Below are 27,080 nucleotides of genomic sequence, written 5' to 3'. Positions count from 1 at the left end.
GGGGGAAAAGAAAAGGGGAGTGAGGAAGAAGGGGAAGGGGGAGGGGAGGGGAGGAAAAGGGAAGGGGGAGGAAGAACACAGAAGTGCATTAAGGTAACTTGTTATTTGAATGATCCTTGTTAGCTGGAGTCAGTTGTCTTGGGCGTTTATGTCCATGCCTTTTGGGGTCTGGCATGTTTTTATTACCAGGTTGTAAATTCATGACCCTGAGGCACAAAAATGGAGTTTCTGTGGTCCTTTCAGCTTCACTATTCCCCCACAGTTCCAGTGAAATGGAATCTTGTGATTTTAAAGAAGCAATCACTTTAGCCTTGATGTGTCAGACATACATCATGCTTAGTGATCTTTCTTCTTAAGCTATATTTTGGTTGTTTCGAAATGTCATTATAGATACACTAGCAGCCCTTTGGTATTTAAATATTTGTGTCAAATACTGGCATTTTGTTTCTGCGTAGACACCAATCATTGGGAATAAGTATGGTGATCAGCATAGCGCAGCTGGAAGGAACGGGAAACCGAAAGTTATCGCCGTTACTAGAAGCACTTCTTCGACATCTTCCGGTTCCAACTCAAATGCCTTGGTGCCTGTTAGCTGGAAAAGGCCACAGCTGTCACAGGTACCCGAAAGGGCATCAGGACTGACCAGTCTGTTATAATCGTAAATACTTGAAAATTTGTCCTCTAAGTGACCGTCCTTTTGAATTTCTTTTCTTTAGAGAAGAACAAGAGAAAAGCTAATGAATGTGCTCTCTCTCTGTGGTCCAGAATCTGGTCTTCCAAAAAATCCATCAGTAAGTAACCATGGCAACATTTGCAAAGAATGCTTTCAATCATGTTTTATCATGAAGAAATGAAAAATTCCTATCTTCTTACATGTCTTTACTTACTCCCCTTTTAAGGGAGTTACTAAGTTTACTAAGATTGCAGGAGGTGGGGAGGAATTCCCTTTCTGTGTAGCGTTTTCTTTGTGCCACTGGACAGCTGTGCTGATTTAAGTCTTCCACCAGCTTAAACGTGACATAAAGACCAAGGTCAAGCTCTAAATTCATGTGATGAGACCATGGTGGCCCTTGGCATTGATGCCTCATGTGATGTCAAAACTGACCCTTTTCTGGTTTTTTGTTTGTTTTTGGTGACTCAGGTGGTATTTTCTTCTAATGAAGATTTGGAAGTTGGAGACCAGCAGACAAGCCTGATATCTGCCACAGAGGACATCATTCAGGAGGAGGAAGTCACTGTAGAAGACAATAGCAGTGAACAGCAGTTTGGCGTATTTAAGGATTTTGACTTCTTAGATGTGGAGCTGGAAGATGCTGAGGTGAGGGTTTGGGTGCACTGTCCTGTGATTTATAGAGCACTTACAGGTGCATGAGAATTAAAGATTTGAGCCAAGGACTTTTCCTTACTAAGGTCAGTGTAAAGTCAGGAAGGCAAGATTCTTCTGTGGGGAAATAGGATGCATTTATTGCAACTAGTCAATAGCAATTACATAGTCAATAGCAAAATTTAAAGAGGGACATGTAATATTTTACCTTAAAGTGAAAAATGGATTTCTTCAGAACTTTTTTTTTTAACTCAGATGTTTTGCTTCAACTGTGCTAGTTAACATGACGCAAAACAGAAAAAAACTAGCATTAAAGTGGCCCAGTTTTAAAGAGGGTGTCCCTTAGACTGTATGAACTATTAAGAAGGCTCAGATTCTTTAGAGCTGTTTTATTGTTGGGTGGTTTTTTTGGTTGTTTTTTGGGCCACACCTGGATTATTCCTGACTCTGCACTCAGGTATCATTTCTGGTGCTCAGGGAACCATATGTGATGCTGGGAATTGAACCAGGGTCTGTTGCATACAAGGCAAGCGCCTCCTGTTTTGCTGTCTTTAATCCCTATAGCTCTTTTTTTTACTGGCAAGTGTTTGCGATTATTGCTGTGACTATCCTCATGTTCTCACAATGTTCTCGCAAATGCCTCCCTTTACTACTCAAAGGGCTTTCTCCTTTGAAACAGGGACTATCATGGTTGCCTTAGGCTCCCGGAGCCTGCTCCCAGATCAAAGGTTAGCCCCCTAAGCTGTAGTCTCCTAGCGCTGAGATGTGCACAGCAAATAAATTCCAAAAGTGTTACAGAGCCTTGTATCTGAGAGCCCTAAATGCCTGGGGTATTCAGAATGCATCCTCCATATGTCTTTCTCCAAAATATTTCAGGTCACTCATAATTGTATGCTGTTTCCTTCTGCTTTAAAAGGTGAGATGAGGAAAGAAGTGCAGTGACTGGTGTCATGTCACTGCAAGTTGTGAGTCAGAGGTCGCTGGAGTGAGTCTTCTTGTCCACTTCAGCCTCCCCTGCATGGTGACTCAGGGTTGACCAGATGTCTTTGCACCAGCTTCGGAGTTGGGCAGGCTCCGGTATCGACATATTCCCCAGTATTTGGTTGGACCAGATGCTCAGGACATGTATTCAGCACCTTGGGGAAAGTGGCTTTCAAACTTCATTTTGTTATTGTGACTCATATTTACAACATTGTTAACATCTAAGTACCTACATATAAATACTTCTTTAAAAATAAGAGGTTCAAAGGACCCAGGGCATAGCTCAGTGGTAAAGCAACCGGGCCCTCATATGTGAAGCCCTGGGTTCCATCCCTGGCACCACAAAAAAAAGGGGGGGGGCATTAATATTAAAATAAGATTCTAAAGAAAGTAACTTCCCTCTATGCTATGCATTTTACTCTATATTCTCTCCTCCACCATCACCCACCTCCCATTTTTTTCCTTTCCAAAAAATGGCAGGTCATCACCCTCCAAAACTGATTTCACATTCACAGTTGGGCAAACGTTATAATAACTAGGACAGATGTGGACAGTCGTGCAGGCAGGCGGGGTGGGGCAGAGGCTTGCTGCCACCCTCCTCGGGCCGAGCAGCTCTCAATCCTTTTGTAGTTCTTGGCCCTTTTTGTTTCCCCCATTCAGAAATGAGCATTTCTGAAAGCAGGCTTTGATATTCTCCTCCTGGTAAGGTTGTTCCTGTTTGCCTTCCCTTTGAAAGAGCACTGTAAGTGCTTTCAAGTGCACCCTGTGCTCTGAAGTGTCAGCGGGCATGAATAAGGCCGCGAAGAGAGCTGCCATCAGAGGGGATTCAAGCTGCGTGTTGCGGGGCTGCCTTTTAATTCAGTGTGCAGTTGTCTGGAGGGAGCAGGCTCCATTAGGCATCATAATAGACCAAATCAGATGGTATGGATTTCTCTCAGGCCTGGATCACCATCTTGCTTACACCAGGGTAGCGGGAAATGGCTGGCGATGAAACAGACTGCCGTAGAAACTCCTGAAGTCCCCCCAGGCGGCACTCATGTTGTGCGTGCTGGTGTATTCACCGGCGACTCGCAGCAGGCTCCAGCCGTCATGGTGCCTTGTGCCACATACCTAGATTGGAAATCCGTTCCGGGAAGGTGGCTCTTCAGACTGTGACCTGCAGTGCCTGGGTTCGGAAAAGCAGAGCAAGCTCCCAGGTGCCCTGGACAGAGGCCCAGCCACCTTTTCAGCCAGGGCAGCTCTCTCTCGCGTAGGTGGCTTTCCATTTTAAAGATACATATTTTATATCTGCCCTAGAGAAATAGCACAGTCAACCGGGTTTGGTCCCTGGCATCCATATAGCACTGCCAGGAGTGACCCCTGAGTGCAGAGCCTGTAGTATCACGAGGAATATTACAACACCCCTGAGCATCACCAGGTGTGGCCCCAAAACCAAAAAAAACGAAAACGTTTTTTAAAAAAAACCTTACAACGGGCCAGAGAGCTAGTCCAAAGGTTAAAGCGCTTTGCCTGGCCTGTGGCTGCGGTTCCATCCTCGGTTCAAATCCCAGCACCACTAATGCTCCCAAGCCCTGCCCTCAGCCCAGAGCGCCACGGGGCGTGCTGCTCCCCCCACACCAAAAAATAAAAAGATTTGAAAACCTCTTTTCCAGACAGTCCCTCCTGAGTAAAGGAACCTGAATAAATCATACATTGCTGGCCAGCGAATTGTAATTAATCCTATCAGAGTTTAAGAATAGAGCAAAAGAATGAATTACAGCCTTACAAACAGCCACAGGCAGCTCAGAGGACCAGAAAGATCACTTACATAAATAAGTGGGGTGAAACATGAAATTTGTCCTGTTTCCTCTGTACCTCTTGATATCAGCAGGGTTATGTTTTGATAGCTATTGGTTTTCCAAACTACTTTGTAGTAAAAAATGCACATTGAGTCTAACCAAAGCCAGCGACAGAGGAAAATGATTGTGACCCTGTGTGTTGTGCACTGAATGTGGGTATTTGAAGTCAGTTTTGCATTGTATCCAGCATCCAGTCTTGAAATCTCCAAGGTTTTCTTATAGTTTGTGTTGCCAGAGTGTATCATAGAAATGTTGTTTTCAGTGTCTGTCTCTGACGTTTTTTACAACATATTTTGCATAAAGAATAATCTGAACTGCACCGTTGTCTTCCTGCACAAAGCTGAATCCAGAGCTTGAATCAGTCTTTGGGGTTGGAAAAAAAAAAAAATCACAGTTTTCCCCAAAAGTGTAGCGTTTATTTAAATGTTTGTCTTCGTTGTTTCTAATTCTGTGTGTTTTCCTTTTTGCTAACCAGGAGCTGCAGGTAAGTTGCAGCCTGGTGTGGGTTGTGTGTTTGTGTTATCCGTGAGGTATTTGTTGTCTGTCTTTGTGTCTGTGTGTTAGAATAGAAATAACCTAGAGCGTAGCTTTGGTTGGTCCCCATAATCCTACCTGCAAGATAGAAAGTCGAGACATGTATTCAACCAAATATCTTCATCTCTTTCAATATCTTCAATGGTGTCTTAAAATTTTGAGAAACCGGAAGGGCTGATTGAAACTCTGCCACTTTGCATATTTTTCATCTCGGTCTGTGTTTTCCTATTATATCAGACTTACCCGGTGTCTGGAAGCACGTACTTGAGGGCTGAGGAATCATGTTTTTTGCTTTGCCAGGGTGAAAGCATGGACAACTTCAACTGGGGAGTGCGCCGGCGCTCGCTGGACAGCATGGACAAGGGGGACACGCCGTCCCTGCAGGAGTACCAGTGCTCCAGCAGCACGCCCAGCCTGAACCTCACCAACCAGGAGGACACGGACGAGTCCTCTGAGGAGGAAGCCGCGCTCACCGCCAGCCAGATCCTGTCACGCACGCAGATGGTAGGGTCCCCGGATTATTTCTCTGACCCCTGTAAGACTTCTCCTTTAAGGGGGTGAGAGCTGAGTCTGGGGCTCTGTGGTAAAGTGAAAGGCCTCTGTGCATGGGGCCGGAGTGATAGCACAGCGGGTAGGGTGTTTGCCTTGCACGCGGCCGATCCGGGTTCGAATCCCAGCATCCCATAGGGTCCCCTGAGCACCGCCAGGAGTAATTCCTGAGTGCAGAGCCAGGAGTGACCCCTGTGCATCGCCGGGTGAGACCCAAAAAGCAATAAAAAAAACAAAAGAAAAAAGAAAGGCCTCTGTGCGTGAGACCTGGGTTTGACACCAGCACTGCAAAAAAATAAATTCATCATAGAAAACCCTGATGTAAGCTCTTACATCTTTAACTTTCAGACGGTTGATTCGGGTTTTACAGCAGATTCTGATTGGCATAGCAGGGTCTGGTTTCTGTTGTATTGGGACATCACTCTGAGCAGCACTGCGGTGCCTGGGACCACCCCGTCATTGAGAGGCACCCCAAGGCCTCCTCTGGCAGTGTGCCAGGCCACCAGGGATGCAGAGCCTGGTGGAGCCCGGGCCACCTACATGCCAAGCATGGCTCGCACCCTCCCCACCACCTCCCTGACCCACCCAGCTTGGATAATTGTTATATTAGGTACTTGCCATGAAAGATACACAACCCTGAGGCCGAAGCGACAGTACAGCAGGTAGGGCAGTTGCACACGGCCCACCCGGGTTCGACCCCCAGCATCCCATACAGTCCGCTGAGCACTGCCCAGAGTAATTCCTGAGTGCAGAACCCAGAGTAACCCTTGAGCTTTACTGGATGTGTAATGCTCCCCTACTCCCCCCGCCCAAATAAAAAGTGGGGAGACCTATAGTATTTTTTCCTAATCAGTCACTGCTGTTCTTTAGAGACTCTAAACCCAGTCACAGTGTACTGCCATTCCAACGATTTTGAGCCAGCCACAGGGGGAAGTGCAGGGACCCCGTCACCCCGATGCCTTGACTAGCTGCAAACACAGATCGTGAATGTGGAAACGGGAGTCATGTGGTGACCTCTCAGGGCCTCCCAGGGCTTCTCCCAAGTGGCCCCGTCTTGCCCAGCATTGCCTCATGGACACGGACGGGGGTGTCCAGCTCTGCCCCTGACCACTTGCACCTGGCTTTAGTTCTGGTGCCGAAGGTCATTTGAGGAAGCCAGAGAGCTGCTTGATCACCAAAACATCCTTCGTGGTCTCTGTGCCATCCTCCCCGCCACAACCGCCTCCAGGATGCAGCCCTCATTGTGCCTCTTCTCCTCCGCCAGCTAAACAACGGCGCTGCTGTAGAGGACGCCATGCCCGACCGCCCCGACTTGCTTCTCCGGTCTCAGGACTCCACCGGCAGTGCCTCCGCCGAGGAAAGCCTCCAGATCAGAGACGAGGCCCCCAGTTTGGAGGCTCCTCTAGACAATGCTAACACCCAGCTGCCTGAGGTGGGGCGAAGGGGAGGCTGGTGTGTGGCCAATCTGGGCTCCTTCTAGCTCGCAGTCGTGTCCCTCGCTTTTCTCCCCAGAGTTTTTGCAGCCGATAACACAAATTTTTATTTGATTTGTTTCCAGTATTTCTAACCTGTTGGGGTTATTTCCCCTGCAATACTTATTATTCCTGATGTTATTTTTTTGTTTGTTTGTTTGTTCGGTTTATTTTTTTAAGAAAAATTAGAAAGGAAAAAAAAACGTTGATGGCTCCGAGGAAATGACCTGCAGGTTAAAAATATGAGGTTGAGTGTAATGAGCATCTCGCGCCGCGAGTGTGACGCGGCCGGCTCGGGCGCTGCGGGGCTGGGAGCTGGGCGGCGGTGTCTGGGCGGGAGGCCCGCTTGCCTCGACTGCGCTTCGTGCTTTGTGTTGGGGGTGATGTGATTGGTGCTGTGGTTGGGACTCAGACCTCAGGCCAGCTGTGTTAGCAGTGGGTTGAATGAGACCCTTTAAAGACTTTGCAACTACTAGTACTAAGCTTTTTGGAGAGGCCTGTGAACAGTAAGCCAGATTCCAAGCTAATTGACTGACCCCAAAATAAGTAAGTATTAGTTCTCTCAGCACCTTTATTCCCCACCCCCCTTAAGATTACTATACTTTACATATATACGTATAAAATAAAACTGTCATTATTAGAGCTTTATCATAAGTATTTATGCCTTGGTAAGTATTAGGAAAATACTCTTATTTTTCCAGTATTAACCAAATTGATAAAGCTAGTAGATCTAGACTCATTATTACAGTAAGTTGAATTCACATGTGCTTTTTATCTGCATAGCACTAAGGATTAAAAAAAAAAAACTGACAGGTTTGTTTGTTTGTTTTTTCTTTCCTTAGTGGTAAGCAGATAAATACTAAGATGAAAACATGTGGACCTCTTTATTAACTTTTTTTTTAATGTTCAAACTAGAACAGCCTAAGTTTGGATGATCCCATTCAACAAATACTCTTGGAGACTTTACTAGATGCCAAGCAATCCATAAGATGCTAGACAATAGAAAAAAAATGCTAGAAAATGAATTTTTAAAAGATAACCGAGACCCTCGTTCTATCATTCCCCTGCCACGTGGGCTCCCTCAGGTACCCAGACACCAGAGGACCAGGGTGGCACCTCTGCAACATCACACCCCCATGCCCTCCCCTGGAACTACCAGGAGGGACCATGGGACCCCCTGACCACCAGTGGGGATAAAACTCCTCCCCACCAAGAAATGAAAAGGAAAGTCGAATGTAATATGTTGCCAGAGAACACTGTTTATTAAGGGAGAGCAAGGTGGTTGGAAAGGAGGAAAGAGTTGCTTGTCAGTGTGAAAAACTCAGTCACAAGGATGCTTAAGGCTTTGTCAGATGCAGGAGAGACAGGCGAGAGTGATGGGACCGTGGTTAAGGCATTTGCCTTACACACAGGCAATCCTGGTCCAATCCCCAGTACCACATAGGGTTCCGTGAACTCTGCCAGAAGTCACTCCCAAGAGCAAAACCAGAGCCAGAACTAATCCCTCAGCACTGTGGGTTGGGCCATGTAGAGGGCCTCCTTCAAGACAATTGGGATATTGTGGGCCAGGGGATCCCATGTAGAAAGAGGTGGGAGAGGGAAATGACAGGATTCTCTGAGAGAACAGCAGGCCACACCCAGTGCCAGGGACACAACCCAGGTCTCAAGCCTGGAAAACCTACACTCTAGTCCCTGGAGTCATCACTTCCACCTCAAATTTCAGTATTTTAAAGAATAAAGTAGGAGGAGGAAGAAGAGGAACAAGAGAGAGATCGTAGAGCTGAAGATAGGAAAAGTTCTGTTAGGCTAAACAGCCTTTATCTGGAGAGGGCAGCAAGTCACATAGGCCTCATTCTCTCATGAGATGCCTGTCACCTGAATGGCAGCATGCCGGGTACCAGAAGGGCCTAAATGGCCCATGAGCATCCTGCCCTCACCAGTGGTTGCTGACCCCTGCACGGTGGGCACCATCTAGACACTGACCATGGAACACTGAAATCAAGACTCCTGGCTCTCCAGAGCTGGTCTCACAATAGAAACGTCATAATCGGGCGAAGCAAAGTACAGAGTATCCTTAACTACTTACAGTAACATGGACTGGGTGAGAGAGGAAGGTCGGTGGGGAGGGCACGTTTCCCGTGAAGCCGGAAAGCCGGGAGGTGCCCGGTATTGAGGATGCCAAGGGAGCGACCGTGGCTGAGGGCCTGGCATGTGTGAGGCCAGCCGGGGTGGCTGGCATGCAGGATACCGGGGAGGCCGAGGGTGAGAGCGTGGCCCAGGCCTCATACTGGCAGCCGTGTAGGCCACACAGTACAGTCAGAGAGCATGTTGCAGCGGGGACAGTCAGCAGGAGGTGGCCACGAGAAATGTTGGCGCCTTCCCTTCTCTTAACTGAAGGAATGTTGAGAGTGGCCGAAGGTCTGTTCCTCTCCATTGCTGGAGGCCTGATAGGTGAGCGGTAACTACTCTCACAGAGTGGAGAGGGCTCACTCTGACTGACCCCAGCTCAGCCTACTCAACACCTGAGTTTCGAGTAGGGACCACCATGGACCACCATCCAGCTGACTCAGCAGGCAGCCCCCGACCACAGTTAATAATCTCCTCCGCCACATGCTCTTTGAGTCATAGCATGTGACTCAACACACTTTGCCATCAGAAGCAATGGAAGGCTGCAGGCTGACTCTGGAAATAACTTGAGTGTGGTTGGTTAATGGCGGTGTGTATTTTGTTTAGCAGATTGGAAGAGGGGATGGGTCTTAGAATATCTACAAACATTGTGGAAGAGCTACCTTCTAGGTATAGTTCCAATTTATTGGGAAGCCATAGTTATGTTCATCTGTATGGGAAATGGTGTTATTTCAGAAGAACAGGCATTCATCAGTGAATGGGCCTGGAATCCCTGCCACTAGCCCAAAGCACTCTCCTCTTGAAATGTCATTAGAATATATTATATAACTGTATAATAGTATGTAATAATAGTTACATGTAGAGCATTCATTTTTAGTTACTACTCAAGAGCAAATTGTAACCAGACGCGTGTAAAGCAATGAAAAGTTGGGGTATTCATCTAAGAAGCTTGGTGGGTTATTGCAACCTGGTGTGTTCGAATCGTTATAAAAGGGAAAACTGATATCAAAAGAAACAGGTCTCACATGGTCATATAAACTCCTTCCAAATAAAAAATGTTGTGGGGAGATCCTTCAAAGAGAAAATTTTAGATGTTGAAGTGAGGGTATCGAAAATGCACTGCTGGCACAATTAAGGAAATACACTAGTCTGCGGAGATGAGTCTGTTTTCTAAGTACTAGTCTGTAGAGGTTGCTGCTTTCCTGCTTGATTCACCCCACACCAGCGTCCTTTCAGTGGTCATACATTTGATGTTTTTCTCCTGTCTTCTGTGCCTTTAATGTACTCGCATTGCTGTGCCCTAAGATACTTGGGTTTCTGTAGCAAAATCACACGCACTGGCTTATCAGCAATGGCAATGGATTTCCCACACTTCCGGGGCCCAGAGTCCACGGCGCAGGTGTGAGGCACTCCCGTGGGCCCCTCCCGGCAGCAATGGGCCTGTTCATGTTGGGCTCTTCTGAGTAGTGCTGCTATGGAGATGAAGAGCCAGGAGCTTTTCAAATTATGATTTTCATATCCAAAGGCCATTAGTTCTAAGTAATTCCTGAATCCCATCAAGAGGGGAGGGCAAAAAATAAGACAATGTGGGGCCGGAGCGATAGCACAGCAGGTAGGGCGTTTGCCTTGCACGCAGCCAACCTGGGTTTGATCCCCGGCATCCCCTATGGTTTCCCAAGCACCGCCAGGAGTGGTTCCTGAGTGCAAAGCCAGGAGTAACCCCTGAGCATCGCTGGGTGTGACCCAAAAAGCAAAAAAAAAAAAAAAAAAATTAAAATTAAAAAATAAAATAAAACAATGTGAGAATAAGTGATGATTTTTAATTTCAAAAGTTCTTAAATTTAATTTGACTTTGAAAATAAAACAGGGTCAGAACAATAACTCGGTGCACTGAGTACATGCAAAGTATATGTGGAGCATTTGTTCGTAATCTCAACTTTTTATTAAAAATAATTTAAGTTATTAAAATTTTAATAGTTGATGTTACTGTTTTAATAGTGTTAATATTTAAAATTATATTAAAAATTCTAATAGGCCACCTTGCATGCTGGCAGCTTGGGTCCAATCCCTGATACCCCAGGCCCAAATGAGAGTTACCCCTGAGCACAGAGCCAGGAGTCATAGGCCCCCACGCCCCCGCCACCAAAGATAACAAGTAATTCTGTATCTTATCAGAATATCAAGACCAAAAAGTTAAACTGTACGAAAACTGTTTTGTAATGCAGGTGTGGGCCAATGGCTATGTCTTTTTTTCTGTTTGATAAAATCCCTTTTAATGTTTTAAATTTAATTGGTCCATCAACTGTTGGTTATTTTACAGGACGCAGGTTCAGTCTTAAAGGATGACCAGCTTCTTGCCACCTTTGAGGAGGATGTGTCATATCTCATTCAAGAGCAGGATTCTCTAGTGTGTCGGGGGATGCTTGATTTAGAGGAAACGGAAATGCCAGAGCCTCTCGCTCCTGGAAGCTACCCTGAGTCCATCTGCGAAGAGGATGTCACGTTAGCTTTGAAGGAACTTGATGAAAGGTGTGAAGAAGAAGAAGCGGATTTCTCCGGACTGTCCAGGTGAGAGAGCAGTAACCACCCCCGCAATAATGGAGTTTAAATAAAATTGGGAATAATTTTTTTTCTTGCTTTTTGGGTCACACCTGACGCTGCACAGGGGTTATTCCTGGCTCTGCACTCAGGAATCACTCCTGGTGGTACTCAGGGGACCATATGGGATGCTGGGAATCGAACCCGGGTCGGCCGAGTGCAAGGCAAACACCCTACCCGCTGTGCTATTTCTCCAGCCCTGGGAATAAAAATTTTTTAAAATATAGTTACACTATTCTCAGAGCACTGGGACTGGCATTTCAGGTTGGAATCCCACTAAGTCCCTCATTTGGCAGAATATCAAATGGCCACTTGTTAGATTCAATATTGGGCCATACTCAGAGACAAGTATCAAAATCATGCAACGAACTTGTGTGATGCCAGAAAAAAAATCTTAAGTAGCTTCTAAAAAATATTTTGCAGTTTAATCTTAGTCAAATTTTAAAGTTTGATTTGTATGAGAGAAAGGGATGATTTCATAGTTCTGCCAGGAGACTACTCTTTCTAAATGTTTACACCGTATATATTTAAAATTAATTATCACCAAGGATAAAAGAAGATACTGGAGAGAGTACAGTGGGTAGGGCACTTGCCTTGCATGCCCCTCACCCAGGTTTGTTCCCCCGAGCACCATCTGGAGTGATCCCTGAGCATGTCCAGGTGTGACCCAAAAGCAAAAAAGAAAGAAAAATGGATAAAGAATTCCCAAATAGGACTTTTTCTTTCAAGGAAACAAAACAATTAATACATCATAGTTCCTTTTTTTCTTAAAGAAAAATTTTAAAACTTACAGAATTACTTTCATAAACATTTGGTGGCTCTCGTACAGTGGTAGGCCGCTTACCTTTGTATTTGGCTAACCCGGGTTCTGTCCCCAGCACTGTATATGGTCTCCAAGCACTGTCAGGAGTGATCCCTGAGCACAGAGCCAGTAGTAATCCCTGAGCACTGCTGGGTGTGACCAAGAAGAAAAATTAACAATTGCTAACTCATGGAAATTGAATACCAACTAATTTTGTAACAATTCAAATTAATGACATCTGTTGCTTTATTACTTAGAGTATATCAATATTTGTGGCTTAAAATAGTATTTCTGGGGGCCAGGAAGGCAATACAGGAGATGAGGTGCTTGCCTTGTATACACCCAACCTTGGGTTTAACTCCCAGTACCACACATGATCCCCTGAGTCAGGAGTAATCTCTGAGCACAGCCAGTGTGGCCTGAAAAAAGAAGCCAAAAACAAAAATAATGTTTCCGAGAGAGAGAGCTCGGTGGAGCATGCTCAGGCTCAGGCTCTGCACAGGGCCCAGGTTCTCTCTCCAGCATCGCAGGCTTTCCTGAGCTCCACCAGGAGTGACCTTGAAGTGTCACTGGGTGTGGTCCCCGCCCCCCCAAACAAAATAGTTAAAATAATGTTTTTAATAAAGGTATCTGACTAGTGTACTTTCGATGTTTTTCAGTTCAATAATTTGAAACATTGATAATTATTTTTATTTAAAATTAATATTGAGCAGTCAAATATTCAGAGTTTTTACTTTTATTATAAAATGTGTTCTCATGGGGTAGGAGGGTACAGTAGGTAGGGTGCTTAGCTTGCACACGGCCAATCCGGGTTCAATCCCTGGCACCCATACACCCTATATAATCAATCCTATGAGCACCTATAAGCAATCCTATGAGGTATGACCAAAAACTGTATCACTGTCATCCCTTAGCTCATTGATTTTCTCGGGCGGGCACCAGTAACATCTCCATTGTGAGACTTGTTACTGTTTTGCGATATCAGATACGCCACTGGGAGCTTGCCAGGCTCTGCCATGCGGGCGGGATACTCTTGGTAGCTTGCTGGGCTCTCCAAGAGGGGCGGAGGAATCGAACCCGGGTCAGCTACATGCAAGGTGAGCACCCTACCCACTGCGCTATCGCTCCAGCCCGACCAAAAACCCAAGAATGAAAATCGAAAAAATGTGTGCGCGCGCGTGCGCGTGTGTGTGTGTGTGTGTGTGTGTGTGTGTGTATTCAAAGTGGTAATAAAAAGTTGAAGGGTTTCTTTTTGGTTGTGGGGGTCACCCCTAGCAGTGCTCGGGAGTTCTTGGGGGACCATACAGTAGCAGGTATTGAGCCGGGGCTTCTACATGCAGAGCATGCGCTCCAGCCCTCTGAGCCATCTCCCCAGTCTTAGGGCTTTAGCCTGTACAGGACAGGTGGCTTTTCAGTCTTCGTAGATACAGGATGCCTAGCTACAGTGGAAGGCATACATTCAGATATTGGCCACAAATCTTGGAGACAGGCCTTGTGGAGTGGCCAGTTGCTCTCTCACTCATTGATCATCTGTAACTCTTAAGGATGCCAGAGAGGATGTGGAGGTAGGCACTCTGCTATTTGACATTCTAAAAGGAGGAAGCCTAGTAATTGACTTTGACCAAGGACTGAAGCTAAATTGGAGTGGTACAGCATTACAAACCACAGAGGTATCTGCGTGAGCCAACAGGAAACATTTTATTAAAATTTATCTCCACTGTACCTTTTAAATTAATCTTTTGGGGGATATAACTTAAATTTTCACTTCAAATGCCTGCATCATTTCAATTCCCCTCCAGTCCTTACTCAAGTCACTCTCTTCCATAAGAATTGCTTCACAATTTCTTTAAAAACATCTGCTTTCGGGACTAGAGTTATAAGCACAGCAGGTAGGGTGTTTGCCTGGTGTGCGGCCGATGTGGGTTCAATTCCCAGCATCCCATATGGTCCCCTGAGCACTGCCAGGATTAATTCCTGAGTGCAGAGCCAGGAGTGACCCCTGTGCATCACCGGATGTGACCCAAAAACCAAAAAAGAAAAAAAAGAAACCCTATCAGCAACAGTACTGTAAAGCACATGCAAAAATGTATTAATGTACACTGGTGAGGAGAACATTGTATGACTAAAACCCAATAATGAACAACTTTGTATCTGTGTCTTACAGTGATTAAAAAAAAAAATCTGCTTTCTAACATTGTTTAATGAGATCTTAAGGTTATGGTTGAGTGACATGCTCCCTTATGGAGTGTCTGACTCAAACTCTCCAAGATGATTCTGTGTCTTCAAGCCCCAGAGCGTCGCTCTTCTTCAGAGAATATCCTGCCTTTGTCTTTTCTTCATTTTGTTTCTGTTACCTGTTAGGAATGTCTCAGGGAAGTCACTCCTTCGTAGGTTTCTTTGAAGTCAGATCTGTCACTGCCACACTGCTTAGAGCATCAGATGTACTCGGGAAATCAGTGGTCTAGCACCTAACATGGCTTCTAATGACTGGGTTTGGACCCTGAGGCACTTCCTGCGTCCTGGGTGCAAAAGTACGGAACTAATGCAAGTCAAATTTCATCGTCTTCCATTTCAATTGGGTCAAACAACATTTGGTGTTTGTGTCACCAAATAAAAAACATTATGATCTATATGATTCACAGAAGTTACTGGAATTATTCCATAGCCATGCTTTATCTTAAGACTTGGGCATTGTTCTTATTTTCAGTTAGTCATATGAAATTAGGTTGCTTTGCTTTGTTTGTTTGGGGCCCAAACCTAGCAGTGCTCAGGGACCAGCTGGAGATGCTCAGTGCTGGGGACTGAGCCCAGATCAGCTGCGTGTTAGGCAGATGCCTTACCCGGCTGTATCTCTCTGGACCTAGATTGCATTTCTGTTTCCACAAATAATAGAGGAAAGAATGTGGAAACGGGGGCCAGAGACATAACCCAAAGGGCTGGAGTACACGCATGCCTCACATGCTCGGGGCCCCGGCTTTGATACTCTGCACCTCGTGATCCCCTAAGCACTATCGTGGCATCCCCTGGCATCCCCTGGGCACCTCCAGGGGTGGCTCTGGTGGCCCGCATCAACACTGGCCACAAGTACAGAACCTTCAGACCCACACAGCCAGGCTGAGTGTACCTCCAGGGGGGACCCCACGCCCCCTGAGCACTACTTATGTTTGGAAGCATCTCCCTCCCCACCCATCCCTCCAAAAAAAATTAAAACATGTGGCATCTTCCTCGCTTACACTTTCTGATAGTTTAGTTAGTTGTACATTTTCTTTTCTTTTCTTTTTGCATCAACCCAGCGATGCTCAGGGGTCACTCCTGGCTCTGCACTCAGGAATTACTCTTGGCGGTGCTTGGGGACCATATGGGATGCTGGGAATCAAACCCAGGTCAGCCATGTGCAAGGCAAATGCCTTACCTGCTGTGCTGTCGCTCCAGCCCTGGTTGTACATCTTCTAATTTAATGTGCATATGGGAGTGAAAATGACCCACCCCGCATGACTGACAAGGCCCTCTTGAGTCTCGCCTTTCTCCGAGGAGAGCCGCGTGCTGATGCCTGTGGTGTCTGTGTTAACAGTCAGGATGAAGACGAGCAAGACGGTTTCCCAGAAGTGCAGACCTCCCCGCTGCCCTCGCCCTTCCTTTCTGCCATCATAGCGGCCTTTCAGCCAGTGGCCTACGAGGATGAAGAGGAAGCCTGGCGCTGCCACGTCAGCCAGATGCTCTCGGACACCGACGGCTCCTGCGCCATGTTTACTTTCCAGGTGTTCTCCAGGCTGTTCCAGGTGAGCGTGGCTCCCAGCCCCTGGGGTGCATGGTAGGGGTCACCAGGGCGCCGGGTCAGCCGGTCGGCCGCCACTGTCGCTTCCCTCCCCCGGACAGGGTCGTGGCACTGGTTGTTGCTGGGCACCAGCAGCCCCGAGCTTGGTCCTGGTGCTCACGGGGCTCCTCAGGGTGGGTCACACCTGTCGCTGCCCTGGGGGTTTCACTACCACCCTGGGAGGCCTGGGGAGGAGGCGGGAATCAAACTTCCGGGTCTCACGATCTCACATATGCAAGTCAGCCCCTGAGCCACGTCCCCGGACCTCTGTCTTAATTGTTCTATACAAATAAATATTGGGGAGGGTTTGGTGTTTCTTGGTTTTTGCTTGTTTGGGGGAAACTTGGGAACCACACCTGACAGTGCAGGGCCCTTATTTGGTGCTGGGGATCAAACCTGGGTCGGCCACATCAAACCCCTGTACTATCTCTCTGGCCCCTGTGAGCGAATATGCTTCCTTTGTGAGAGGATCTTCCCTTTTGTACCTATTTTCCATGGATTATTGTCAGATGGCCACATGGAGCCAAATTCAGCAGGCTACATTGACGAAAGGTTCTCTTTCAGGTAGCATTTCATTGTAGTAGAGCTAATTCTTCAGTTCCAGCAGGACTCTCTTTCCAAGGCTGGGCAATAGATGTTTCTTTTATCCGTCTTTCCTGGAGAAAGGTCAGGAATGGAGAGAGGGAGGTGCGTTTATCACACAGCAGCTTTTTCTCTAATACGGTTTTGCAAATCTTCAACGCATTTTAGAAGCAAACTTGTCTGTTAGTACCCAAGAGCATGGATTTGTAGATCAGTGATTGCCACTAAATTATACATTAGGGCTGTATGTATTCCATCTTCTTATGAGATGCTGGACATTTTTGTGCTTTTTCTTTTCTTTCCGTAGAAAATCCAGAGGCGGTTTGGAGACATCACTCACACAGCCGTCCGCTTTCTTGGTGAAAGTCTGCAGCGCATTGGCACCAAGTTTACAAGTTCCCTGGAAGTAATGATGGCGTGTTCAGAGTGCCCCACCGTCTTTGTGGACGCCGAGACAGTAAGTGTTCACAGGAGGGCTGGCTGTCGAGGCTCAGGCTGAATGCTGTCTTCAGTGGGGCTGTTCTTGGGAATTCTGAACCACACGGGTTCACATTTCACTGGGATTGTTCAGATCTAGCGAGCTACAGTTCCGGCATCTTACCTGCAGTGACTCTCGACTCTGTGATCCTGGGACTGTCCTGTCCTCCCCTCCACAGAGTCCCGCTTTAAAGCGGAAAGCCTGTCCTCTGCTGTCCAAGTAGAGTGGGCGGGAAATGGCTCGACCTCCCCCAGCAAGGACCCCAGGGTTCTTGCCCTTCCCCTCACCTGTTCGTACCTGCAGATCAGTATGAAGACACTGAAAGAAGTCAGAGTTGGGGCCAGAGCACGGGGATGGCACTTGCCTTGCATACAGCTGACCTGGATTTAGTCCCCAGCACCCCATATGGTTCCCTGAGTACTGCCAGGAGTAAGCCCTGGGCATCACTGGGTGTCTACTACTCTGTCGTGTCACTGCTTACCTGGACCAGTTTTGGTTTTGCTCTTGAGGGAAGGTGTTGGAGGTCAGCAGTGCTAGGGGTCCCCAAGGCTACACCCAGTGGGCTCGGAAGGCCACACAGTGCTGGAGATCAAACTCCGCACACACGTGCTCCAGCCCTTTGATGCATCAGATGAGCTCCTGAGACCACAGATGTTTCCAGAAGCACTGGGAGGTGCACCTTTGTCCTGGCTGACGTTCTTGAAATCCCATCGTGCTCTCCCAGGTCATTGGGAAGTCGGAGCGCGGAGAGGGGGATTGGCACCAAGCAGGGCCAGAACCCAACTGGCAGAAGGGCCGTGACCCTCAGGTTGCCGGGGTCCCGCTGGCACTCGGCTGTGGTAACCTGGTCTGTTGTTTCCACCCTGGCAGCTGATGTCGTGTGGCTTGCTGGAAACGCTCAAGTTCAGTGTTTTGGAGTTGCAAGAGCACCTGGATACGTATAACACCAAGAGAGAAGCCGCCGAGCAGGTCAGTGGGGGAAAGTGGGTTACTCTTGACACTCACAGTGCTCCGTGGCTGAGGAGACAGGCTCACGGAGGGGGACCCTCCAGGCCGTCTGTCTGGTACCGTCTGGCTTTATATTTGTACTTGGAAGGCTGACGGAAGGCGACGGCTTTATTGTGAAGCCTGTGTGAGGCGCTGCGGCTGCTCTCAGCCCCCCGCGTGGGGAGGTCAGCGTTGGTCTCCGAGTGCCGGATCAGGCGTGCTTTGCAGCCTCTGCGCCATAACACAGCATTGTGGTCTTGTGTGTGTGGTGGGGCGAGCACAGGGAGAAACGAGCACATCTGCAGGTATTAGCGTGAAGAAACGCCTCTTCAGTCCCAGCCTGGCACTGCCAACAGCACAGAAGTGAACCCAGAGTTTTCAGGGGGTAGAAAACCGTAAAGCGAACGCTTCTCCTTTACACACGCTGTGCACAGCGGGCGACTATATCCCTGCCGTCGAGTGTGGGTCTTTCGTTAGTGTCTGCACATACCAGGCCTCCCCTGGAGTGTGTTTCGGGCGGGGGGTGGGGACAGAAGGCACAGACACGCTCTGCGAATAATTAGTGGCAAAAGTCAAGTGTAACTGAAGTTGTAGCTAAAAAAGATGATGAAAGAAAGAATCCTGTACTTCACCAGGCCTAAGAGAGAACTGCTCGCAGTAGGTTCCAGCACTGCCGGTTCCAGAGACCGCTCTGGGCTGGTGGGAAATAGCCCACAGGTGGTTGTTTTATTGGGGATTATTTCAGAGAAGGAGCATGGTAAGAGGAAATGCTTGTAGTTTGAGGCTTTCTCTCCTGAGCACTGCCAGATGTGGCCCTAGATTTCAGCGCCACCCCTCCCGCCAAGAAAAAAAAAGTTTCAAAAAGGCCAGCTAGTCCATTACATCATACTGCCCCTGGTTCAAATCCCAGGTGCCATATGCCCTCCGAGTACCAGCGGGAGTGACTCCTGAGCACAGAGCCAGGCATAGCCCCTGAAGACTAACGACAGTAACCACAACCAAGAGAGTCCAGGATGAACAGGACTCAGGGAGATCACCGAAAGGGCTCGAACACATCCTTTGCACGCGGAGGCCATGGGTTCAGTCTCCAGCACCACGTGGTCCCGGGTACCAGAGACCCAACTAACACAGCACCTCCAGGCCGGAGTGCCAGACCTCAGGCCAGGGATATCTAGGGAGGGCCCCCGGGCCCCCTGAGCACTGCGTGGAGTGCCTTCCCCCCAGAACAATAAACAGACAAAGGAGTACGTGAATTCAGTAAGAGGCTCTCTCTCGAGTCCACAGCACAGGTGCTGTTCCTGTACAGTAGGGACGAGTGTCTTACTCTTTGGTTGGTGTTACCTGACCTTCCTCCTGCACCTGTCTCCTGTCCTGCCTTTCACTCTGCGTCAAATCTTCAGTCCTTCCAAGGGCAAACATGCGGGCCTGTCGCATTTGTCAGGACCCGGCCCTCCATGGCAGGACAAGAATGACTGGGCCTCCCCCGCACCTGGGGGACAGAGATCTCTGCTTCCCAGCGGCCCCTCTGCTCACCGCACCTGAGACACGTCTATGAGAAATGCAACCAGTGCACTTGGTGCCCTGCGCTCAGGATCCTGCCCCGGAGACCCCTCTTGTTTCCCCAGCCCACTGAATGCTGCTGCTTCCTCCTCGGCCGCAGTCAGGCCGGGACCCAGAAACTAGCCGCTGGAAAGACGGGGGTGAGCGAAGGCTCCTTTGCTGCCCTCCTCTGACCCCCCTAGATCCTGGTCGGCGGTGTTCCGATGCTCGAATAGTCCCGGGGGGCCTTTCACAGGCTGCTCCATCCGAAACAGACCCTCCCTCACCTCGTCTGAGCCGCAGCCCAGGAAGCACCAGACAGGAAAAGGGATGGAGCTGCCTCCCCCGGCACTGGCTGGGCCACAGCAGCCGCAAGACAGTGCGATGGGAGTTTGTCTGTCTGCAGGATAAAATCAGGAGGGCTGTTTGCTAGTGCCCGCCACCAGTCTCTAGGTCCACAGTTTTTAAAAACTAGGGACGGAGGGGCTGGAGTGATAGCACAGCGGGTAGGGCGTTTGCCTTGCACGCGGCCGACCCGGGTTCGATCCCCAGCATCCCATACCGCCAGGGGTAATTCCTGAGTGCACGAGCCAGGAGTAACCCCTGTGCATTGCCAGGTGTGACTAAAAAAGCAAAAAAAGAAAAAAAACTAGGGACCGAAGACCCAAAGACAACAGAAATAAAGAAATGAGAAGCGGTCTTCAGCAGGAGACACGCCGCTTGCGGGCAGGGCGGTAGGACAGGGCAGTGTCTGTGCGGGAGGAAGAGTCAGCTGGGAGGAGGGAGCGGTGCTGCCCGTGCTCTGTATGAAGTGCTGTCGGCAGAAGGACTGGAAACCACAGAGCAGAAACGTCCGTTTTTTTAAAACTAAAGAGGCCTCTTATAGAAGCCAGATGGTGGGTGGGAACAAATGGGTTGGGGGGTCCGGGAGCCACTGGTGGAAGGAAGTAGACACTGGTGGAGGGATTGGTGTTGAACTATTGTTATGTTTGACAATCGTGAATAAACTTTCTAATTTTAGACTTAGAAACCAGAGCAGTAGTCCAGCAGGCAGGGCTTCTGCCTTGCACGCAGCTGACCCCGGTGCGCCCCCTGGCGCCCGTGTAGCCCGCCAAGGACAGCAGGGCACCCCCCCCCCAAAAAAAAAAAGAAATACGAAAAAGAAGAGCCAACTATTAACCAACCATTAATGGTAGAAATCTTATTTACTAATAATTTTTTTTAAGTAGATAGATTGGACTGGACCCTGATTAATGAACAAGCATTTTGCTGTTTTAAGGAGTAAAGTCAGATGTACAAATCCCACAGTGTTGGCCAAAGTTTGCTGACACACAGGCTGTTGCTCTGGCCCGCAGCTGCCCGGCAGCGACACACCATACCATGGTTTTCTTCATGCTTGCAGACAAGCAGCAGCCAGGGGGTCTGTGCCGTCAAAGGGAAGGGATGGGGACAAAGGGACTTCGGGCCAAAGGGATTATTTTAAATAACTGAGACGCCTCACTGGAACTCTTTGCATGTTGCTTATTAAGCTACAATTAAGAATTGGCAGTGTCTTGAGTCAGTTTCGAGGGGGGAGGGACAGGCGACACTTAGCATTGCTCAGGAGTTATTCTTGGCTGTGCACTCAGAAATTATTCCTGACAGTGCTCGGGGACCATATGGGATGCCAGGGGTTGAACCCAGGTTGGCCGCATGCAAGTACCCTGTGAAAAACTTCCTAATGATCCCATATGTGTGTGTAATATATATGTATATATATTAACTTTTCTATAATCTTATCACACACCAAGAAATTCTAAAAAGTCAGAATTATTATTATTAAAGCCCGAATCTCAGAGATTCACATGATGAAGGCTCTTTCACTTCCCCCGGACATTCCATGGCTTCATTGTATTCACCACTAGCCCACAATGCTATTATTTTATTTTTGTTTGACCAAAGAAAAGCTACCTTCAATAAATAACACAACTTTGGAGATATCCTATGTCTGAATAAGGAAAATTATGTTTGGTGTCTGATTCAACGGTTCTTTAGTGAAAGCATGTTAGTCATTCATCACTGTCCTGAAAAGGAAAGGAAATTCAAACAAGATTTAAGATGGATTCTGGTTTGTGTTTCACTAATTAAAACTGACACCAGTCTTCTGAGAATGACACTTCTGATAAGCAAACAGGCCTGGTTAATTCTCTCTAAGTTGCCTTTATTAAATTGACCAGAGGGGATGCACAGCTTTCATTTCCCCGTGTTCCATTAGACAAAGGTCAGGTATAGTTTGTGGAGATTTCCAATAAAATCTGCAGGCTGAAGAATATTCTTACTGAAATGGAGCCTCCCAGCTCCACAACCAAGAAAACAGTCTCTGTTTTATGTCTCTATTCTGTTAGTAAACCATCAGGGGATATGCATCTAATTTGTCATTTTAATTATGATGGTTTAGGTAACCTGGTTACAGTGGTGTTGGTGTTTCATGGTATTAATGGGAGGTGGTTTAATTCACAGCATTGTCTGCTTTGATCTCTTGCACACAAAGCCCAGAGGAAAACAAATATTTTCCGAACCTTGAAACTTAAGTTAAATTTTATTTTAAAGTTTGTTGTTTCCTATGCACAGGCTGCTCAACATTAGCAGTTTCACTGTATAGCATATGATCACTATGTTAATTACTGTTCCTTGTTTCTTTAGTGGTTAGACAACTGTAAGAGGACATTTGGCGCCAAAGAAGACATGTATAGGATAAACACAGACGCACAAGTAAGTTTTGTATTCTTAGTATTGCTGTGCTTCTATGTCCAGTAAGCAGTGTGAACATTTAAATGTGCATACATGCTGGATATTTCTAGAAAGGATATTTTAACACTTTTCATTTTTGTTATCAGAACAATCTTTGTAAATGTTAGATTTAATGAAATAGTGGCTTAGTAATGAAAGATTCACTTTAATAAAATTGAACAACCAGCTTGTGACTGAAGCTTAATAACATTCAGTAGATAAGCTTGATGGATATCTGAACAGTCCAAGTCATCTTTTAGTTGCATCAGCCTTGTTAAAATGTTTTGTTCCATGTTTGCATTCTGCAGAAAAATGGTCTGGTCAGGAAAGTGAACCTAACACTAATATATGCTTTAGTATTAGTCTTTCTAAAGTATACTTCTGACCAGGTGAATTGTGTCTCTGGCTAAGGGAAATTTTGTGAGAATATTTTTTGTAGACAGTGTGAACATATGTAAGAAACACGTGACATAAGACCTACAAATTATTCTAAAAGAAGGAATAGTTCATACGCAGAAGTTGTATTCATTAAAATGAACCACCTCTGCATATGACATCAAGATTTTCCCCTCCTCAGTGACACTGTTGGAGATAAGGGGTCACCATAAAACCCAGTATAGTAAGGAACAGAAATTACTGTTGAGGAAGTAATATTATTACCGTCAGTAACTAGTAACTAGTTTTCATGCACTGTACTAATAAGCATTTCACACTTACTATCTCTTTTCTTACAACTCTGTCTAGTTGATGCTATAATTACCCACATTTTGCAGATGAAAAAACAAGGCTCAGAAAAGCCAGTTTATCCAAAACCAGTAAGTAGTTAGAAAAAAAGGATTCAAATCTTGCACTGTTACAAAGAAATTGTCAGATCGTCTGTGTCAGGAGAAAAATGAGGCGAGGTAAAAAAAATTTCCCGAGACATGAATTAAGATCTTTTGGGTCTGATTCTGTCTTTGCCATGGCTTAACTGCATGGGTTGAGCAAGTATTATAAAACTCCTTTTCTTCAATGTAAGTTAAGTGGTTAGACTAATTTCCTATGTCCCTTCTATCCTGAAGAAAATGAGTTCTGTCTCTGGGCATCTGGCCAGTTACTATTGCTCACGGTCCTCTCAGCAAATGAAAGCTGTACCTTGGAGCTGTGTATCATTTCTAGCTTTTCTCCCCTTTCATATTTAGCTCCTAATGAGTAGGGAATCCGTTTAAAAATACATTTGTTACTGTGTTCCTTGCACCAGTGTAGTCTTTTTCCATAATAAGCTATGTCTTTTTTTTTTAATTATTATGATTTTAAAAATAAATGGAGAATGTACAAGTTACTTTCAGTAAGCATAATAAAAGGCGGTCACTTCACATGTGCAAAGTCATCAGTAGTGAAACACCTGCTTCACAAATTACATAATATGAACCCTGGGTCCGATCCCCAGCACCAAAGTCTGAAAATATATTCGAGACTGGAGCAATGATACAGCAGGTAGGGCACTTGCCTTCCATGTGGCCCATTTGGGTGTGATCCCCAGGACTTTACCTGGCCCCCTGATCCCCACTAGCAGTGATCCCTGAGCACAGAACCAAGAGTAAGCCTTGAGTCCCACCAGGTATGGTTCAAAAACAAAACAAAACCACACCCAATATGCCATGTTAGCATAGTCCGAGTAATTGCTGGTAATTCAGGGCTCTCGAATTTTGTTTGTTACTTCCTACAATTGTGATTATTACATCCCCAAGCAGAGATTATGGATATACACATCTCCAGCCCTTTTAAATTATTTTATGCGAAGAAAAGGTATTTATAACTCAGATAGTTTATTTTCATAGAGAACTGTCTAACACCTGAAAAATTTAGATATGCTAATAGATTTGACATTGGATTGTGTCCCACTAATGTTCACTGAATAACTATCCATATAATTTATGGTAAGCAGTAGGAAGCTAAAGTTCACATTTGCTTAGCAAATCCCTTCTAAATTGATAGGAGAAAATGTTATGCAGTCCTAGTCCTTCAGCGGAAACTAGAAAAACAAGCTTCAAAAGACCTTGTAGGAGGATATTTACATTACACCAGTTTCAATTTTAAAGTTATTCTCTATTAATAAGGACAGGTGTAAGTTACTGTAGCTAATCAAGTATAATTAGCCCATAAACTTAATGTTCATTTCTTTTATGTATATTACCTCATCTTGTAGCCTAGTTCTCCCTCTCGGAGAACCTGGCAAGCTACCAAGAGTTTCCTGCCCCCATGGGAGAGCCTCACAAACTCCCCATGGCATATTCATATGCATGCCAAAACCAGTAACAATGATGGGTCTCATTCTCCTGACCCTGAAAGAGCCTCCAATGCGGCATCATTGGGAAGGACGAGTAAAGAGAGGCTTCTAAAATCTCAGGGCTAGGACGAGTGGAGACATTACTGAGACCGCTCCAGAATATGACAATCAATGGGATGATGATGATGATGATGATGATGATGATGACGACGACGACGATCTCATTTGAGTCAAACTTAGCTGTGTTGAATTTTTTTAATCTACTACATTTGGAATCCAATTTAAGCACCATCCACCCACTTTTAATATCTGACCTTCTATCTCAGCATCAATTACAGTCACATAGGCCCTAATTAGGCAATAGTGGATATGATCCTAAAGCGATCCTCACCAGAATAATCTTCTCATAGGCAAATCTGATGTAAGACTAGAAACCTAGGTAAAAGATCACCTGTTGTAGTCAAATTTCCCTAGCTTATATAACTATATGTTTAATTTTATTATAACTTTGTGATGCTTGCACAAGAAATGCACTGTAGCCTAAATTTCATTTACTTATTTGGCAGAGAATTTTTTTTAAAGCAACATCCTGAATTGTTACAGAAAATGTGTCCAAAGTTTTATTCTGGAAATAGCAATATAAATTTTTTACTGGGGTATAAGTACATGTTCTTCAGTTTGCCTGAGACATCTGTGACCCTAGTTTAAATTATTTCTTACACTAATTCTTGGTCTTTTTTCTTCCTTTGTATTTTGTGTGTGTGTGTGTGTGACCTGATCACCTTCTTGCTTAGCAAATGGAAATTCTAGCAGTAAGTGACCTGTCTTAATTTATAGACTACTTATCCTGTCAGACAAACTGGTTTTTATTTACATGTGTGATCATAGCAATGTTTTTTCATGGACTACATTACGACTAGTATGCATTTAAATATTGCATAGCCCTATGTCAATGTTTGTCTCATAATAAGCTTGTATCATTAGTATGTAAAACCAGTAGTCTGTTTTTTGTACCTCCATAACTAACATGTCTCTTTAATTTTAAAACTTATAGTGTGTGTTAATTCCATTGTCTCATTTTGATGAGATCACGAGGTACCTGTATTTTCTTTTTTAGAAAAATGGATTTTAGTGTTATTTTTTTAGGAAAGAAATCCCGTTTCACTTTGTTTTTATCAAGCACTTGTTGATAAAATGCAAGAGCTGTACATCAGTGTGGCAAAAGTATATGCACACTTGCAGATTTCTTTCATTGTGACTTCAAAGGACTCAGAGTTCTTTTTAAAGCATCTTCTCTATTGCCCACTGAAAAATTTGCCGTATCTTATCTGGCAGTGTGCTTAAAATGAATTACGTAACCAGTGATCTTAAACCTCTGTGTATTAATCCCAGTCTGCAAAGCGTCTTTCATCTCCCTTCCATCTGCTTCATACTACATTAACCTGCTCACTGTAGAAAAGAAATGTCGGGGCACTTTTAACAGAACTACTTACAAGCCTTTATTGGAAATAATGCTGTCTAGTCAGATACCATGGAAAACAGCACCTAACTTGAACATAATGTTATTTGTTTCTAGGAACTAGAGCTCTGCCGGAGGCTATACAAATTGCATTTTCAGTTGCTACTTCTATTCCAAGCCTACTGTAAGCTTATCAACCAAGTAAACACAATAAAAAATGAAGCAGAGGTAAGTATTCATTTGTACCAAGGCATTGATAATTGGTTCTAGAAAATTGAAATATTTGCAGGCAAGCTTATCTCAAGTCGTCGTTTTGTTTGTTTCTGTTCGGAACTTTAGAGTTTTGAAATGATACGTTATTTCAAGGCCTCTGTTGGCAGAGAGCCATTCTTAAAAGGTTCAGGCCCACACAGGGTACAGTAGCGGGAGATTGCCTATAACCAGAAGTAAAGCACATTAGACAGAATTCTGCTGGCTGGCACGAAGTAACAAAACAGTATAGCAGATAATTCACTTGCCTGGCATGAGGCTGACCAAGGTTTGATTCCCCAGCATCACATAAATGTGGTCGACTGAGCACCCTCAGGTGTGGCTCAAATCTCTTCTCCTCCCCAAATTTTTTTATAGACCTCCCCAACATCTCGCCCACAGTATTTATGTTTATGGCACCTGAGAAGAACCAGGTCAGAAATACTATGAATGTTGAAAATCACTTAATGAATAGATCCACAGGCGGGGACTGCTGAGCAAGTGTGTCGCTCGGGGAGAGGCCTGAGCCTGGTGCGGAAGGCCATGGGTTGGATCCCTGACCCATTACCGAAAAATGGAGATCTCAGGAGAAGTGTTTATCTTAAATAGTTAAGAATACATATGGCTTATATAAAATTTCCTTGTTAACACCTTTTGTTATTGAAGACTTTAGCCAAAAAATTTTTCATGATCCTACCATTTTTAACTA

The 27,080-nt window shown here is 45.8% G+C and overlaps 1 protein-coding gene across 7 annotated transcripts in view; it reads left to right on the top strand.

Annotated features, from left to right (window-relative positions):
- The window catches only part of FRYL (FRY like transcription coactivator), a 257,153-nt gene that overhangs the window by 224,937 nt on the left and 5,136 nt on the right, over positions 1-27,080 (top strand). For 6 of the 7 annotated variants that reach the window (XM_055138113.1, XM_055138111.1, XM_055138109.1 and 3 more), the window contains 12 exons: positions 456-617; positions 717-791; positions 1,142-1,318; positions 4,978-5,181; positions 6,491-6,658; positions 11,146-11,393; positions 15,797-16,004; positions 16,929-17,078; positions 17,970-18,068; positions 22,308-22,376; positions 25,458-25,475; positions 26,240-26,350. In XM_055138113.1, the coding sequence (XP_054994088.1) occupies positions 456-617; positions 717-791; positions 1,142-1,318; positions 4,978-5,181; positions 6,491-6,658; positions 11,146-11,393; positions 15,797-16,004; positions 16,929-17,078; positions 17,970-18,068; positions 22,308-22,376; positions 25,458-25,475; positions 26,240-26,350 (1,689 nt within the window). The remainder of the gene's footprint in view (positions 1-455; positions 618-716; positions 792-1,141; positions 1,319-4,977; positions 5,182-6,490; positions 6,659-11,145; positions 11,394-15,796; positions 16,005-16,928; positions 17,079-17,969; positions 18,069-22,307; positions 22,377-25,457; positions 25,476-26,239; positions 26,351-27,080) is intronic. The other variant, XM_055138110.1, reaches the window with a different exon arrangement.

Source organism: Sorex araneus, chromosome 5 (genome assembly GCF_027595985.1).
Source record: "Sorex araneus isolate mSorAra2 chromosome 5, mSorAra2.pri, whole genome shotgun sequence".
Lineage (NCBI taxonomy): Eukaryota > Metazoa > Chordata > Mammalia > Eulipotyphla > Soricidae > Sorex > Sorex araneus.
Note: the sequence above shows the minus strand (reverse complement) of the source record. Positions and strands in the feature narration are given on the sequence as shown.